This window comes from Ictalurus punctatus, chromosome 17 (genome assembly GCF_001660625.3).
Source record: "Ictalurus punctatus breed USDA103 chromosome 17, Coco_2.0, whole genome shotgun sequence".
NCBI classification, from domain to species: domain Eukaryota; kingdom Metazoa; phylum Chordata; class Actinopteri; order Siluriformes; family Ictaluridae; genus Ictalurus; species Ictalurus punctatus.
Window position 1 is genome coordinate 25,073,902 of NC_030432.2, and position 16,993 is coordinate 25,090,894.

The 16,993-nt window shown below is 40.8% G+C and overlaps 2 protein-coding genes across 2 annotated transcripts in view; one reads left to right on the forward strand and one right to left on the reverse strand.

The window, feature by feature from the left end:
* Nucleotides 1–227: 227 nt before the first annotated feature.
* Nucleotides 228–16,993, reverse strand: part of ca8 (carbonic anhydrase VIII) — a 20,763-nt gene continuing 3,997 nt past the window's right edge. Inside the window, exons 2-9 of the mRNA XM_017491208.3 lie at nt 12,526–12,717; nt 12,231–12,355; nt 9,115–9,210; nt 8,929–8,991; nt 8,131–8,179; nt 7,543–7,655; nt 6,329–6,500; nt 228–1,046 (exon numbers count right to left, since the gene is read on the reverse strand). Coding sequence (XP_017346697.1) covers nt 6,366–6,500; nt 7,543–7,655; nt 8,131–8,179; nt 8,929–8,991; nt 9,115–9,210; nt 12,231–12,355; nt 12,526–12,717 — 773 coding nt within the window. The 3' untranslated portion in view covers nt 228–1,046; nt 6,329–6,365. The remainder of the gene's footprint in view (nt 1,047–6,328; nt 6,501–7,542; nt 7,656–8,130; nt 8,180–8,928; nt 8,992–9,114; nt 9,211–12,230; nt 12,356–12,525; nt 12,718–16,993) is intronic.
* Nucleotides 8,178–16,993, forward strand: part of LOC128635293 (zona pellucida sperm-binding protein 4-like) — a 181,519-nt gene continuing 172,703 nt past the window's right edge. The window contains exon 1 of the mRNA XM_053687445.1: nt 8,178–8,181. The gene's annotated coding sequence lies outside the window, so the exon portion shown is untranslated. The remainder of the gene's footprint in view (nt 8,182–16,993) is intronic.

Consider the following 16,993-nt stretch of genomic DNA (forward strand, 5'->3'; position numbering starts at 1 on the left):
ATTTCTAAGAATATGTGTAAAAAAAAAATTGTTTTCATGCTTTCATAACATACATAAAAAATGACTAATTTTTATAAATTTGACCCTTCACAATCCAAAAAATAAATGTAAGAGTGAGAGCCAGATGTTGATGTCTAATTTCACATTATTCCCAAACTGAGACAGAATTATAATCTTTACTTTACTTTCACAACGGCGCAGAAATAAAAATACTCACTCTTACCCAGTTTAAGTTAAAAATCGTTTTATTCATAATGTTAAACACCAGCACATTGCCTCTGTCGTAAGTAATGACGTTAAAGCGTTACTTTTTGTTCTTCACTTCCGTAACTAATGTGTCCTAAACGTAAACTAAATGTTACAGTACGTGCGTTTGCAATACGCACCGAAACTCACACGACACGAGATAAAAACAATACGGAAAGCTGACGATGCAGCGCACGTCCCGTCAGAGCATTACATTCAGAGCTTTTACACTTTTTTTTTTTTTTTTTACTATTTGTGTACTACATGTTAGCATGTATTATATACTAACTCTTGTAATACAGCTAACATAACCCATGAATGCTATGTAATGCTAGCTAGCAAGTTACAAACGTGGCCTGTCCAGCTGTGTAGCTGTAGCTCTACAAACAAAAAAATACGACGCTAACTACAATTTTTTTTTCTACTTAATGTTGCAAGCTATCTAGCTAGTCAGTTTATATTATTTTTTTATAGTATTTTTTTCGCTAATACAGCAAGTAAAATGTTAGCCATGTTAGCATTTTAGAATTTCCAGACAAACCAAAAACTTTAGGCTATGCTGAACCTGGTCTGATCATTGGAACCTGCCTTAAACACGTCCCTACAAGTTAGTGATGAAAGTCTTGGTGTGTGACTGGGAATTTCTCTTCATGTGTAATCTGGCATGTTGTAACACACAGGTGAAGTTAGCGTGTTGTGTAAGCTTTTAGCGTCGGACTTGAACTATGTTAGTGCATGTTCACATGAAGCGGGATTTAACGAGAGGGTTCGGTTTCCTTCATCCGGCTCGGCTTTGAAACCTGAAAAACAGAAAAACGAATTAAATCGTGACGGGAAGTGTGATTAATGAGCAAGTGATGAACAGAGTAATGATCCAAATGCATGTTTAAAGCCACACTTTAATTCAGAGTAGTGTGATTCAGATTGAAGGTTTTGATATAATGCAATGTGACCGAGTGCTGAAGAAAAACATGTGTTGGCTCTAAAGAGTAAAAAGACCACGCCTACTTCACTGAGACAGACAGACCCCAAGGCCACATCTCTTTTACTGGAAGTGAAAGGTACAGAGGCCACACCTCCTTCATTCTGACTGACAGAAACAGAGGCCACACCTCCTTCATTCTGACTGACAGAAACAGAGGCCACACCTCCTTCAGTGAAACTAAAGGTACAGAGGCCACACCTCCTTCATTCGGACTGACAGAAACAGAGGCCACACCTCCTTCATTCGGACTGACAGAAACAGAGGCCACACCTCCTTCATTCGGACTGACAGAAACAGAGGCCACACCTCCTTCATTCGGACTGACAGAAACAGAGGCCACACCTCCTCTCACTCTGTGAATCCTTCTTGAGTTTTTACATTGATTAAAATGTCAAATTTAAGACAGCAGTTGATACTTTCTTACAAGGATCTTTTTGGATTCCACTTTTTGGATCCACTCAGCTGCTCGCCTCATGGGAGGTTTTTGATCCCATTTCTCTAGAGTCTCTCGCTGAAATTATGGCCATCGTCAAAACTTCTGTCTGTCTTCATGTGATTCATCCCCGGTATTTTAAACTGTTAAAGTTTAAAATAAAAATAAAGAGTCTGGCCCAGGTCTGTTAAAGTTTACCACTGTTGCTCCTCTTCTTAAGAAACCTTCCTTACACACATCGGTCTTAAATAACTATCGCCCCAGCGCTGTGGTTCCTTGCTCCCATTAGGTTAGATTCTGAGAAAGTATGGCGTATCCTTCCACTTTTATGCGGACAATACTCAGATCTACATGCCATTAAAAAGAAACAGCCCTTCTGCATTACAAACTCTCTTATCCTGTCTCGATGAGGATAAACTCCGGATAGTCAGTCACTTTTTAACTCTAAACGACTCCAAGACCGAGTTTATAGTTTTTGGTTCATCCGAATAATTTGAGTTTAATAATACCGCTCTGGGAAATTTGTCTGTATTTAATTCTAAATGGTGTTTTTCTAGACAGTCGGTTATCATTAGATAAACACGTGTCGTCTGTTGTTGCCTCTAGCTTTTTTCAGCTTCGCTTACTTTCTAAAATAAACATTTCCTGTCTGAAAAGTCCTTTGATAAAGCCATTCATGATAGCCTTCATAACCTCGCGTTTGGATGACTGCAATTCTCTGTTCTGCAGTATTTCTGAGTCCCAGGTAGCTCGACTTCATCTGGTTCAAAATGCTGCAGCCAGATTTCTTAAGAATGGTCGCAGATATGATCAAGCCACTCCCACTTTGTGAACTCTCCATTGGCTTCAAGTCTAATTTAGGATCGGCTTTAAAATTCTTCAATTTGTGTATAAATGCTTGCATAACCTTGCTCCTAACTACCGGTCTGATCTATTGTGTCCCTACAACCATCCCAGAAGTTTAAGATCTGGTCATCTTAATTTAGACAGTCCCTTGTTCAAGGCTAAAACGCCGAGGAGATAGAGCCTTTTCGGTGGTGGGGCCCAGATTGCGGAAGAGCTTGCCAGTGCAACTTAGAGTAGCACCCTCGCTATCAGTTTTTAATTCTCTTCTGAAAACCTATTTGTTTTCCTTAGCTTTTAATACTTGTTAATTATCGCTACTTTTAAAAAAATTATTTTGTTTTTGTTTATTCTGCTCATGTACAGTACTTTGGTCACTCTTGAGGCTGTTTTAAATGTGCTCTATAAATAAATAAACTAAACTCCTTCATTCGAATTGACAGGCACAGAGGCCACACCTCCTTCAGTGAAACTAAAGGTAATAAGGGTAAATAGGCCACAGCTCCTTTATGCAGACTTATAGAATCAGAGGCCACACCCCCTTTATTCATACTGATAGTCAGAGACCAGACCTCCTTTATTCATACTGACAGATTCAGAGGCCACACCTCCTGCAGTGGAAATATCAGCCACACCTCCTTTACTGGAAATGAAAGGCCCAGAGGCCACGCCTCCTACAGTGAGACTGACAGATACAGAGGCCATGCCTCCTTTAATGAGTTACAGGCATACAGGACACATCTCCTCTTTAATGAAAGTGCAAGCACAGATGCCAAGCCTCATTCATGACAATTGACAGGTATAAAGGCCCCGTCTCCTTCACTATGGATCAGGTAGAGGCCACGCCTCCTTCAGTGTGACTTGCAAGTTAATATTACCTGTCTTTATTATGAGGACGTGTGCGTGTAAGAGTGCATGTCACTGGTTTCTGAAGAATGCAAGTGAAGATAATAGCTTGGCATTGTGGGACTCCACAGTGACCTCAGAGTGATGTTGCCTTGGTTACCGTGACCTCATTGAGGTGAGAAAGAAGTAGGGCAGCAAGTATGTGCAAAGTCTTGAAAATACCATTACAATGCTTCTGTAAAGAGTAAACCCATTGCACACCTCCAGTCAGCTCGGTTATCAGAAGTATTGGCACCCTTCAAGAGAATAAGCTACAATTACACAACAAAATAAACATTTTTATTAAGGGAATATTTTTTATTAAGGGTGCCAATAATTATGGACCAAAATTATACTACTATTATACCATTACTATTACGACTAATAATAGACTACAGTACTATAGCAATGGTATTTCTAACACTTCATTGTTTCCAGCTCGTCTCGATGAGGTCACAGTTACCGAGGCAACGCTGTGAGGTCACTGTCGTATCCCACAATGCCGAGCTACCATTTCACCTCCATCTGAGATTTCTCAGTAAAGTCACGACTCAACACCGAGTCCAGAGATCAGGCGTAAAGCAGAACCCTGAGGGACGCCATGTTGAACTGTTATAACCTCATTAATCACTCTAACTGGAGAACGTGAGGAACCGGCCTCTGCAGCTCTAGAACCCATTTTAAATCCACATCACAAACTCACTTCTTTATTTCCTGGTGTTTTGTCTTTAACTCCACGTTTCATGGTCAGGTTTCATCATCAGCACTTTACACTTCAACTCAGTGCTCAGTGGAATGTTTATTTATTTTTTTTTCTACTTCTCTTGCATTCTGTTTCTTTCGTCATTTTCCTTCTTCCTTCAATATTTTTGTCTTCTTTCTTTCTTTCTACTTCTATCTCTTTTTTTCTTTTTCTGCTTGTCTCTCCCCCGTTCTCTATTTCATTCTCCCTTTTCTATCTTTCTCTTTTTCTGTTTTCTTTCTGTATTTCTTTATCAAATATTCTTTCTTTCTCTTCTTCTTTTCTTTCTTTACAGGTTTTGTTTGCCTTTATTTCTTTTTTTTCCCTGATTGTCTCTGCTACTCTTTCTTTCTTTCTTTCTTTCTTTCATCTCCCAGTCTCTGTTTCTTTCTCACTCCTTCTTTATTTCTGTTTTTATTTCTCCTTTCTCTCTTTCTGTCATGTGGGACGTGTCCTCTTTCAGCCCCTCCTCCTGTATGTATGCCTGGAGGTGCTTCTGTAACAGGAAGTGATTCATATTCATTCTCTCCCCCCCCCGTTGCTCCTCAGCTCGTCCTGGTTTCACAATGATGATGAAGTGGATCAGGAGCAGGAGGACTTTAGGGAGAACTAAAATAAGAAAGTTCCTCACACAATGCCGTGTTTAGCTCTAGATCAGAGAGAAACGTTTTATTCCTGAACTCCACTGTGTCCTGATTCCAGTACAATAACACTGCAATACCACACCATGTGACCTCTGACCTCAGTTCACACACCATGTGATCTGTCAGTCATGGTACTGTTACCACCCAGAAGCTGATTATGGGAGTGGGAGTGGAAGTGGTTCTGGAAGTGGTTGTGGGAATGGAGGTGGTTGTGGAAGTGGAGTGGGAGTGGAGTAGTTGTGGAAGTGGAGTGGTTGTGAGAGTGGAGTGGGAGTGGAGTGGGAGTGGTTGTGGGAGTGGAGTGGGAGTGGAGTGGGAGTGGTTGTGGAAGTGGAGTGGGAGTGGAGTGGTTGTGGTTGTGGGAGTGGAGTGGAGTGGTTGTGGGAGTGGAGTGGGAGTGGAGTGGAGTGGTTGTGGGAGTGGAGTGGGAGTGGTTGTGGGAGTGGTTGTGGGAGTGGAGTGGTTGTGGGAGTGGAGTGGGAGTGGGAGTGGTTGTGGGAGTGGAGTGGAGTGGGAGTGGAGTGGGAGTGGGAGTGGAGTGGGAGTGGTTGTGGGAGTGGAGTGGGAGTGGAGTGGAGTGGTTGTGGGAGTGGAGTGGAGTGGGAGTGGTTGTGGGAGTGGAGTGGGAGTGGGAGTGGAGTGGAGTGGTTGTGGGAGTGGTTGTGGGAGTGGAGTGGTTGTGGGAGTGGAGTGGTTGTGGGAGTGGTTGTGGGAGTGGAGTGGGAGTGGAGTGAGAGTGGTTGTGGGAGTGGAGTGGGAGTGGAGTGGGAGTGGTTGTGGGAGTGGGGTGGGAGTGGAGTGGGAGTGGTTGTGGGAGTGGAGTGGGAGTGGAGTGGGAGTGGTTGTGGGAGTGGAGTGGGAGTGGTTGTGGGAGTGGAGTGGGAGTGGAGTGGGAGTGGTTGTGGGAGTGGAGTGGGAGTGGAGTGGGAGTGGTTGTGGGAGTGGAGTGGGAGTGGAGTGGAGTGGTTGTGGGAGTGGAGTGGAAGTGGAGTGGAGTGGTTGTGGGAGTGGAGTGGAGTGGGAGTGGTTGTGGGAGTGGAGTGGGAGTGGAGTGGAGTGGGAGTGGTTGTGGGAGTGGAGTGGTTGTGGGAGTGGAGTGGGAGTGGAGTGGGAGTGGAGTGGAGTGGTTGTGGGAGTGGAGTGGGAGTGGAGTGGAGTGGGAGTGGTTGTGGGAGTGGAGTGGGAGTGGAGTGGAGTGGGAGTGGAGTGGGAGTGGAGTGGAGTGGAGTGGGAGTGGGAGTGGGAGTGGAGTGGAGTGGTTGTGGGAGTGGTTGTGGGAGTGGAGTGGGAGTGGAGTGGGAGTGGAGTGGAGTGGTTGTGGGAGTGGAGTGGGAGTGGTTGTGGGAGTGGAGTGGAGTGGTTGTGGGAGTGGAGTGGGAGTGGAGTGGAGTGGTTGTGGGAGTGGAGTGGGAGTGGTTGTGGGAGTGGAGTGGGAGTGGAGTGGGAGTGGTTGTGGGAGTGGAGTGGGAGTGGAGTGGGAGTGGTTGTGGTAGTGTAATGAGGAGATGAAAGTGAATCTGCACTGGTGTGGATTTAGGTGAATATTTTACCCTCTGTGTAACAGTGATGGATCGCTGCAGCGGTGCTTTACTGAAACGCCGCTCTGACCATGCGATCACTCAGAGGCTGCGTGGGCCGAAAATTATCTCCCAACAACCCATCGTTCCCTTCAGGAAGCTCCGCCCCTTTAATGTGAGACCGGAGTCTCCGGAATTCCTCGATCTGCGGAGAGGAAACGGACAGAAGCTGGAGTTTACTGTTTCACTCAAAACAGAGTTTCTCATCGTTTCTTTCTCTTCTTTCCCCTTGTCATCTTTCTTTCTGGAACACTTCCTCTTTCTCATTCACCGATTCTTCCTTTATTTCTCATTTATTTATTTTTTCCTATTTCCAATTTTGATGACTTTCGCTTCTTTCTTTTTTCTTTTCCCAGTGCCTATTCAATCATTTCATTATTGTTAGTTTATTTCTGTCTTTCTCTTCTTTCTTGATACATTCTCTCTCTCTTTCTTATCACTCTTTACTTTTTTCCCCTTCTTTCCTTCCTTTATTTCTCGTTCGTTATTTTTTCTTTCCTTTTTCTGCATTTACAATTGTAATGCATTTCATTTCTTTCTTTTTTTCATTAATCATTTATCATTAAATATTTCACTGTTTGATTATTTCTGCTCTTTCCATCTGTCTCTTCTTCCATATATTTTCCTGCTTTCCTTCTTCTCTTTCTTTCTTTATATCTCTTTTTACTGTTATTTGAATATTTCCTTTCATTTTTTTTCAGTTTGCCACTTTCTCTATTTCTTTTTCTAATTTTCTACATTTTTATATCCATTTCCAGATTTTTTATCTTTCTCTTCTGCCTCACTTTTTGGAAAAAAAAAAACAAACAAAAAAAAAGAAAACACATTTTTATGAATAATGAGGATTTTAGTTTTGGTTCCTAAACAGCATGGCTGCCACTAGGGGGCGGATTTACGATCGTCGTATCCGGAGGATGTGTGCAGTAAAAAAGGTTGCATCAGAATTTTTAATAAAGTTTGTCTAACGACTTATTTAGTCGTTAACACATAATTGCGGAAGCTAACCTTTAATTGCAATCAGTGACAGAATAATTGTCACTGAACTTTAGCCTCACGCTGACGAACTAAATACCGTAAAAGTCGCCATTTTGGGAACGTTTATCACACTAGGAGTGTATTATATAATCTGAAATGCATGTAAAATGAATATAATATAAAATATATATAATGTGTTGTGTTGTATTTACCTGCATTTGAGAGATGGTTAGCGGGTAGCGGTAAAGGATCCAGGTGACTTTTTCGCTACAGGGCGGTGTTGTTAAAGAGCCTTCATAAACCCAGTAATCTCTTAATAATGGATCTGAAGTGAAAAACAAAACAACCACACAAACGTGAGTGACGTTCTTATTACGATTCGTTCTCGCGGGTAAATTATCTAATAATTAGCGATCAGCGTCTGACACGGTGACTCCCCATAATTAGAAAACACAATTTCAGACTAATTTTAAATATATTAATTTCTTTTTATGTTTTTTTTTAAAATACACCCCCCCTCTATGTTTCCAAATGGTACTTACCACTTCCTTTACTGAAACACCATCATAACAAAATACAACGGGTTTTTTGTTTATGTGATATAAATCAAATTTTAAAAATAGTACCAGAGACTTTATAATAACACTGAGACTTAGGAATTTTACATTTTTATGTTATTTACATGTGAAAAGTTTTACACTAGAATATTATTCAAACATATAAAAAATATCAGAACACCTTTATAATTGTAAAGTTCCGGGAAAAAAAAAATTAGAAATGAGAAATTATTAAAAACTTACCAGGTAATAAAGTGTTAGGATTAAAACAAGGAATTATTTTTGTCTTTCCCTGTAACAACAAAACACGATTATTTGTTACACACATTATTAATTCAATTCAATTCAATTTTATTTGTATAGCGCTTTTTACATTGTCTCAAAGCAGCTCACAGAAACATATAAACACAGGATACAGATTTTATTTTATTTTATTTATTATTATTATTACTAGTAATAAAATTGTAATATAAAAGAGGAGGAGTTAGTGTGTGCGCTGCAGTGGCTGAGCTGCATTGCTGGAAGATTTCACACACGTCGTACTTAGGAGGCGCTCTATAATCATTTAGGGGCCAATTTGTTGTTTCAGCTCTTGTTGGCTTTTATGGAGTTTTGTGGGCGTGGCTAATGTAAATGTGGCATGAACTCGCTCAGTAACATGCAGTGGAATGGTGTTTAACGAAATACACACGCTTGAGAAGGAAGGAAATCAACATTACCGTAATCCAGCAGGAATTTTCTTCTGGTTCATTCGGCCACGAAAACATTTACTTACAACTTTACTAAAAGGCCGATAAACCAGGACGAGTGAGACGACAGAAATGATGTTTTTATCACCTTTTATTTATAAAACTAAAAGAGAGAAACTTAACGAGGTCAATGAGAGGTTTAAGTGCAGCATTAATTAGCTACAGTAATCATTGTCAGTGGAAGGTCCTCACAAGGGGTTGTGCGTGTGTGTGCTTATGTGTGTGCATGTGCATGTGTGTGTGTGTGTGTGTGTGTGTGTGTGTGTGTGTGTGCACGCATGTGTTGTCTTACTTTATACTGCAGGTCCTGTAACACCTCTGTAACAGCCTTCAGTCCCAGATGCTCCTTACCGATCTACACAACACAAACACACACATGAACACACTCATAGAAGTAACACACACACACACACACACACACACACACACACACACACACACACACACTTGTGTTAGTGTACGGAACTCCTGGTCGGACCTGAACGAAGAGGGCGATGATGAGGATGCCATTTTTCTTGCCCATGGCGTCGTCCATGGTGTTGAACAACGTGCTGTTCCAGTGGATCAGATGCAGCTACAGGACACACACACACACACACACACACACACACACACACAGTTACCACTTTGAAGTTCATTATTTTCCTATAACATCACATCCCTGAGTGTTTTATTCCTCTCACTCCACAGCAACTTACCAACAAGTACAATTTCTATTTATTAAAGAACAATACATACTTTTTATCCGTTTATAGTTACATTTGATGTCAGTGAAACGAGTTAGTTCCTGTTCTCACTTATGTTATAGCAGCTATACACACTTACCATCACTCTCTTTATTCCCTCTCTGTATTCCCTCTCTGTATTCCCTCTCTCTATTCCCTCTCTCTATTCCCTCTCTGTATTCCCTCTCTCTATTCCCTCTCTCTATTCCCTCTCTCTATTCCCTCTCTCTATTGCCTCTCTTTATTCCCTCTCTTCAAGTTAATTAGACAAAAAAAATAAACGCAGTGTGTGAGAAAAAGTAAAGGAGTGTAAACTCTGTGATGAAGATGTGGGAAATTTAAAGTTACAGCTTCACAGCACTGACACTGGAGACTCCTTCCATACACGCTACATCAATACATTTCTCCTCACTTTAATAAAACTTCACCACATCAATGAGTACACGTCCCTGTGAACGAGCTGTTGCTATAGAAACCATAACGCATTCATGTAGAACGAGAGTATTAACATAAACCTGAGCTACTGTCAGAGCTGCTGCTATAGAGAACTAATCACTACCTGACGACCAATCACGATCCAGAACTCAGCAGCGCCGTGATGTAACTTGCAATAAAATATTCAATCGTGTTTACGTGTTTTTAGTGGACAATGCTTCACACGTTTTAGTGCATCAACAAGTCCTTCTGTGTGTGTGCGTGTGTGTAAGGTGGCAGGTGCCAGGTGTGGAGGACGTGTGTGTACTCAGGGCTTTATGTTTTAGCCCTCTGTATTATTTAAACAGCTCTCAGTATTGTTTGTGTGTCAGTGTGTCATGTTCAGTGTCTCACATAACACACACTTCATCAGACGTAATCTCTGAGTGTGTGTTGTAGTGTTTAAACACTGAAAAATATTAATAAAAAACTCCACTACAGAGATGTTATTCTGTTTTATTTTATAAACAGCCAATGAACTAGCACCATTTCGCCGATTCATGCTAACCGCAGCTAGGTTACTGCTGCTCTAAATAAGTGCTAACTGCTGTTCTGTTAGCTTTGTAGTGTTTTGGCTTTAGGTTTAATCATTAGCAAGTGTGCTAACTGCTTAATTCACCAACTTGATATAGCATGCTAACTGGCTACTTTCCCCCAACTTATCAGGGTGCTAAATGGTTGAATCACAGCTAGTTAGCGTGCAGCTGCCAGTGTGCTTACTGTTCATTAAGTTTATTTAATTCACTAATGAGCTAGCTTGTTAACTGAGTATTGATAAAATCACTGCTTAATCTTAAACTTTTGGGGATTGTTAATATTCGGCCACTAAATGCTAACACTAGCCAAGTTAGCTAGCCAGATAAAGTGCTGTTTTGGAAGCTGATATTAGCATTAGGTAAAAGTTTGCCACAAAAAATGGCAGGTTTGCTGTCAGTTCATAATTGTGACGCTGGTGAACATAAAATCTGTCTTTAGCTAATGAAAAATGTATTTTTAATTTCAAAACAGCAGTTTACTTCATGCTAGCTTTATGGCAAACACCCGATTAGCGCTTCAAATTAAAAATGGTTTGTGTCGGAGTGCTCACTCTTCTGTTCTGTGTGGATTAACACTCAGGATTTAACACTAGCGGTGAGCGCTAACGAGAAAGATGCTAATTGTTTGCAGGAGAGAAGCGATTAGCGCTGGCTCCGGATGAGAAACAGCCCGGGTTTCATCAGAAACAGAAATGAAAGCGCTAATTGCTGGTAATGTTTCCTGGAAATTACAGCTAATGGAGTGAGATTTCCCGAACGCTGCGTCAGTAAGACGTTTTCAGGAAAAGATTGAAACTGGATCCAGTCGCAGCTTCAGCACTTGAACCCGAGCCGAAGTCTCCGGGGTTTGACCTCACAACCTCCCGGGCACTAATAACGTCAGCGTGAGAAACGTGTGCACGTTATTCCTGGTCGTGGTTCACGTTAAACTGAGCTCACGTCACGTTTATAATCATTTTGCTCGTATTTAATGAGAATGAAATAATCAGTGTTTATCCCAATCAGACTGAATTCTTCACAGGAACTCCGTTACAGCTCTCGTTTTATTGGAGGATCGACTGACACTCAGTTTGAAATCAGTGTTTTTGTTGTTGTTTTTGGAAAAGATTTTTTTGGACACAGTTTTTTTCTTTTTTACTGGCATGAACTCTTTTCCCCCCATGAGTTGGGTTTTATAGGACCTGAGTTTTTTGGGGGGATTCTTGCACTTCAACACGAGTTGTTTCTTCTTAGCCTCAACATTTTATTTGTTTGTTTGTTTGTTTGTTTGTTTGTTTGTTTAAGTCCTTTTTGAAATTTTGGGTTTTTACATTTATTTGGAGACACATTTTTTTTCTATTTTTGGACACAAACTCTTTTTGAGTTGGTTTTTTTTTTAGTACATGAGGGTTTATTTATTTATTTATTTATTGATTGATTGATTGATCCAAACTGGGGGGTTTTTTTTGTGTTTTTTTTTTGTTTTGTTTTTTTGGCCACAAGTTTTTGGTGATTTTTTTTATTATTTTAAAAAACAAACATTTTTCAACACAAGCCCTTTTTTCTATCAGTTGGGTTTGGGTTTTTTTTTTAGGATACAAGGTCTTTACAAGGTCTTTTCAGCTTTTTAATTTTTGGGCACAAAACGGGTTTTTTTGGACCGAAGCTGCGTGTTTTTTTGGACACAGTGGTTTGTTTTTATTTTTGGACACAAGTTCTTTTCCTTTTTACAGCAGTTGTGGTTTTTCTCTTTACACAGTTTAAAAAAATAATTACTACAACACATTTTGTCTCAAGGCCCAATCAATAATCTAAAAGTGTGTGTGTGTGTGTGTGTGTGTGTGTGTGTGTGTGTGTGTGTGTGTGTGTGTGAAACTGACCTCCATGGGAAAGGCCTTGAAGTTAACAGTGTGTTCGGAGCCTCTCTGGTTCTCTTTGCCCCAGTGGAAGCGAACTTCATGCAGCTCGAACTCGTGGTCACTGGGCAGAGGGCCTCCGGTCACCACTGCGGCCGGAACCCGAGGGCGAGACGGAGAGAAAACATCTTTAACGTGGGTTTATTTTTCTAAAGCAGTGCTAAAAGAAATCTGGGCTGAAACTGAATCAGACAGTTGATTTATAATCGGCTCGGTGAACCGACTTCCTGTTCCGTTGGTCCTGGTGCATGTTGGGTACCTGATTTGGACTTGAGCATGATCCTGACGGTGTGTCCATCGTTGATGACCTCACAGTCTCGACACACCACATAGTTGGGCGTTAAACCGACTTCCAGCAGTCTGGGGTCGTAACGAGCCTCTCTCGAGTTCAGGTTTATGGGAGACTGATTCTCTCCGTTCGCTTCCGGGAACAACAGACCCCACTCCACACCTACACACACACACGCACACACACACACATTATATTCTGTATATTACTGTTTTTGTGAAAGTTGTCTTTCCCTCACCGCAGTCTCTGTTTTCTCTGTTCTGAAGTTAATAAGTTGTATATAAGCTGGAATGTATATATTTCTGTAAAGCTGCTTTGTGACACTGCAAAAAGCGCTATACAGATCAAACGGAATCGCACCGAACTCCCCTGTACTGAAGATGTCGTTACAGCTTCACCTCTGACACTGGAGACTCCTTCCATAAATGTTACATAAACATCTCCTTACTTTAAGAAAATGTCATCACATCAAGCGTCCGCCGTACACGTCCCTGTGAAAGAGCTGTTACTATAGAAACGAGAACGTATTAGAACGAGCGCATTAATATAAACCTGTGCTACCGTCCCAGCTGCTGTTGATGATTTATTGACCAGAATTACACCATAAACACGACTTTACTTAGTTTTATTTATTTATTTATTTTCATCAGCACAACATCCGCCTTCCCCAGATAAAGCTACACAATACAGCTACAGCTACAATCTAAGCAAACTCTGAGAGAGTGCACTGAAAAAGAACAGGTCAGTTCTCCGGTAATAATGAGTAACATGAACACGTAGCGGAATCAGACTCAGATCAGACCTGTCTGGAGCAGATTATCATCAGTGCTGAGCACAGTCATTTCTTTTTCGACCACAAAACCACCAACGACCTTCAGAGAACAAAAGAAAGCATCTGGTAGAAGGCCGCAACCAGCGAACAAGGTCATGTAACAGTTACAGTCACGTACGAGAGCTGATTTTACTTACTCCGTCTTTACTTCCTCCGTAACCAGTCAATTATTATGATAATTATTATAATGATATGCAAATGAAGGGTCTGTTTCGGGTAAACATGTAAACACTAGAGAAGTTTTCTTTCTCTCTATTGTAGAAAAAAAAAGAGATGTATAGCAATGAGATGTTTCTAGTGTCTTAATTATCATTAACATTATCATTTGGCCACAAATGTTTGGTGGATATTTAACTTTGTTGGCCAAAAGTATGTGCACCCCTGACCACCACACCTATATGTCCTTAGCTGCGTGTCCACCACAGGAACTTTCCACAGGAACTAGGGCCTTATGAAGGTACTCTGTGTGTTTCCACCGCAGTGACCAAGGTCTAAATTAAGTTCTGGGGTAAAATATTTCCCCCTCAGAAAGTCCCTACTCAAAGTTTTGGGGGGTGGGACTTGGGCACTGAACATGCTGATTGGTTACGTGCACGCAGCATGTTTTTTCAGCCACAATTTTTAAAAGTGTTGTGGTGCGTACAGTAACAGTCGTTTATTGCGATTCCAATCAGAGCAATGGACCGACGACGAGGTTCAGGCCTTAATGAGTATTTATGCCGAGGATATAATATTGAGTGGGATAAGCGAGCTGGGCATTGTTCACACCGGAAACAGTGCAGAGAGAAGCTTGCGAGTTCGTCTCAGTAATAAAATCCGTTTGCTTAGCATTACCAGCATTCTGAAATCGCTTTACAGCGTTTTCTCAATGACCTTTTAGCAAATACATCACAATGAATAGCAGCATGGCTCGAACCTCAGTGACCGGGTATCAAACCCAGGTCACGGCAGTAAGAGCGCCAAATCCTAACCACTAGACCACCAGTTTATTTGCAGCAAACTCTTTTGTTCCTGTTCAAATGTTTCTGTTCCAATCAGCGCCTATACATTTTACATTATTACAGCATTAAAATCTGCTTACTTTGCATCAGTAATCAGTTTGATTGTATTCTACTTCGAGGCTTCAAATCCATGCCAAGGGCTTGTCACGCGCAGTCATACTATACGTCACCAGACTAATCTGCCTAATCTTCATGGTCCTTTAGATGTCGATGGAAACGCAGACAATAAAGGACTGGAGGAACCAAATGGTCCCTTTAAAAAAGTTCCTGGGATTAATTGTTCAGGGTAATTTCAATGGAAATGCGGCTCTTGTTGAACATCTCATTCCAGATTCCAGTTCCACTCTTCTGGGAAGGCTTTCTATTACATTTTGGGGCGTGGCTGTGGGGATTTGTGGTGGTCATTCAGCTACAAGAGCGCTAGTGAGGTTGAGGTCAGGCAGTGATGTGATTGTGAGGAGGATCCAGTTCCAGTTCATCCCAAAGGTGTTCAGTGGGGTTGAGGTCAGGGATCTGTTCGGGACACTCCAGTTCTTCTACCTTCTTCCAACCTTCAAACACCACGTCTTCATGGAGCTCGCTTTGTGCACAGGAGCATCGTCATGTCATTTGGTGTATTTGGTGATTGGGCTTTTTAGGTTCAGTTTTACAGTGAAACATCCAACCTTTTGGACTTAATGCACCATATATATATATATATATATATATATATATATATATATATATATATATATATATATATATATACACCAGTATGAGGGAGTTTGAGAGCGATGACACCAAATTTAACACACCCGCTCCCCATTCACACCGGAGACCTTGTAACACTAACAAGTCACATGACACCGTGGAGGGAAAATGACTAATTGGGCCCAATGTGGACATTTTCACTTAGGGGTGTACTCACTTTTGTTGCCAGCGGTTTAGACATTAATGTCTGTGTGTTGAGTTATTTTGAGGGGACAGCAAATGTACACTGTTACACAAGCTGTACACTCACTACTTTACATTGTAGCACAGTGTCATTTCTTCAGTGTCGTCACATGAAAAGATATCATCAAATATTTACATTTACATTTATTCATTTAGCAGACGCTTTTATCCAAAGCGACTTAGAGATGGGAAAAATACAAGCAAAGCGATATATCAGGCAGAGATCCATTAATTGAGTTCCAGAAGAAGCAAAGAGCACGGAGTAGAGGTGTAAGTGCAAAAATTTTTCTTTATTATTTTTTACATTTTTTTTAATGAGATTTATAATTTATCATGTATAAATGAATGAAACCATGGCTGTGTTCAGTATCAGAGGCTTCATTAATGGACCAGTGGCCTGTAGATAGCTAATAAAAGTTATTAGAAAATAATACAGGAATAATTAGATTCCAAAGTTAGCATGTCCTTCTGTCCTCTGTGAGTCACGTGATCTCGTCTCTGCTGCTTCCAGCCAATAAGAACCCACTGAACTGGATTTACAATCAACGAAGAATGATGACTTTCTTCTCTTCTGTGTCTTTAATGAGGAAGCTAAATAAAGATCCTCAGAGCTCCAAAGTCCCATCGCTATTAACGTTCACATTCCTGTAAGACTGAAAAACTCCTCGAGGGGACTTCACCATGTTCTCATTTCTGCTGTGCTGCTTTTTTTCACCTCCTGTGTTCTCCTTATGATTTAACCTCACGTCTTCTTGCTCTGTAAATTTACTGACCGAGTTCTGAAGAACGGGATGTAAATCTTCATCATCTGGTCAAACAAGCTCCATTTAAAACAATTCACACACCTCTTCACGAAAACAAGACAGTTCTGGGGTTTGAACCCACCACCTTCTGGTCACTGGCTCAAAACCAACTCTCATCGCGCCATCGTTGGCCGATCACACAGTGGTAGCGTTAGCTAGCTAGCTTGTTTAGGTTGTTATGTGGATTTGCACCAACAATAGCAATAAAACAGCAAAACATCAAACAGAGGTCCACTTCAGTGAACGCTCACACTCAAATACTTATTCACATTCTCAACCACGTCTGAGAGGGGCGGAGCTTCATAAAATAAAAAGAGGAGGAGGTGCTAAAGTTAGCAGCGTAACGACGTCAATGCTACCAGTTTACATCGCTAACTGCAACAAAAAAGTTTTTCTTCAATCCCAACTTTTAAACACAAACTGCAAATTTCTAGCATGATTGTCATCTTAGCACAAAAGTATCTGCACCCTAATGTTAAAAAATATTAATCGATGTTTCAATAGAAATGAATCAATTTTAAGTTGAAATAAATGTTGGTTTCCAATACAGAAAGGTTTGGATTTTAAAACAAACAAAAAACATCTTACTCCAGGTTTTAAAATCGTTACACTGGCTTCTGATGATGGACTTTTTAGATTTATTCCTCTCTCTCTCTTTTATGTAATTAATGCTAGTGGTCCATATGTTTATCATGCCATATCAGTATTTCTGAAGAGTATATATATATATATATACATTTTTAGAATTTTTTAAAACATTGTTAGTTGTAATTTTGTTAGTTGTTAGTAATTGATGAGTATTTTACTTCCACTTGTTATGACTGTCTGAAACATGTCATCAGCGTGTGTGACATTAATAAAACATCATT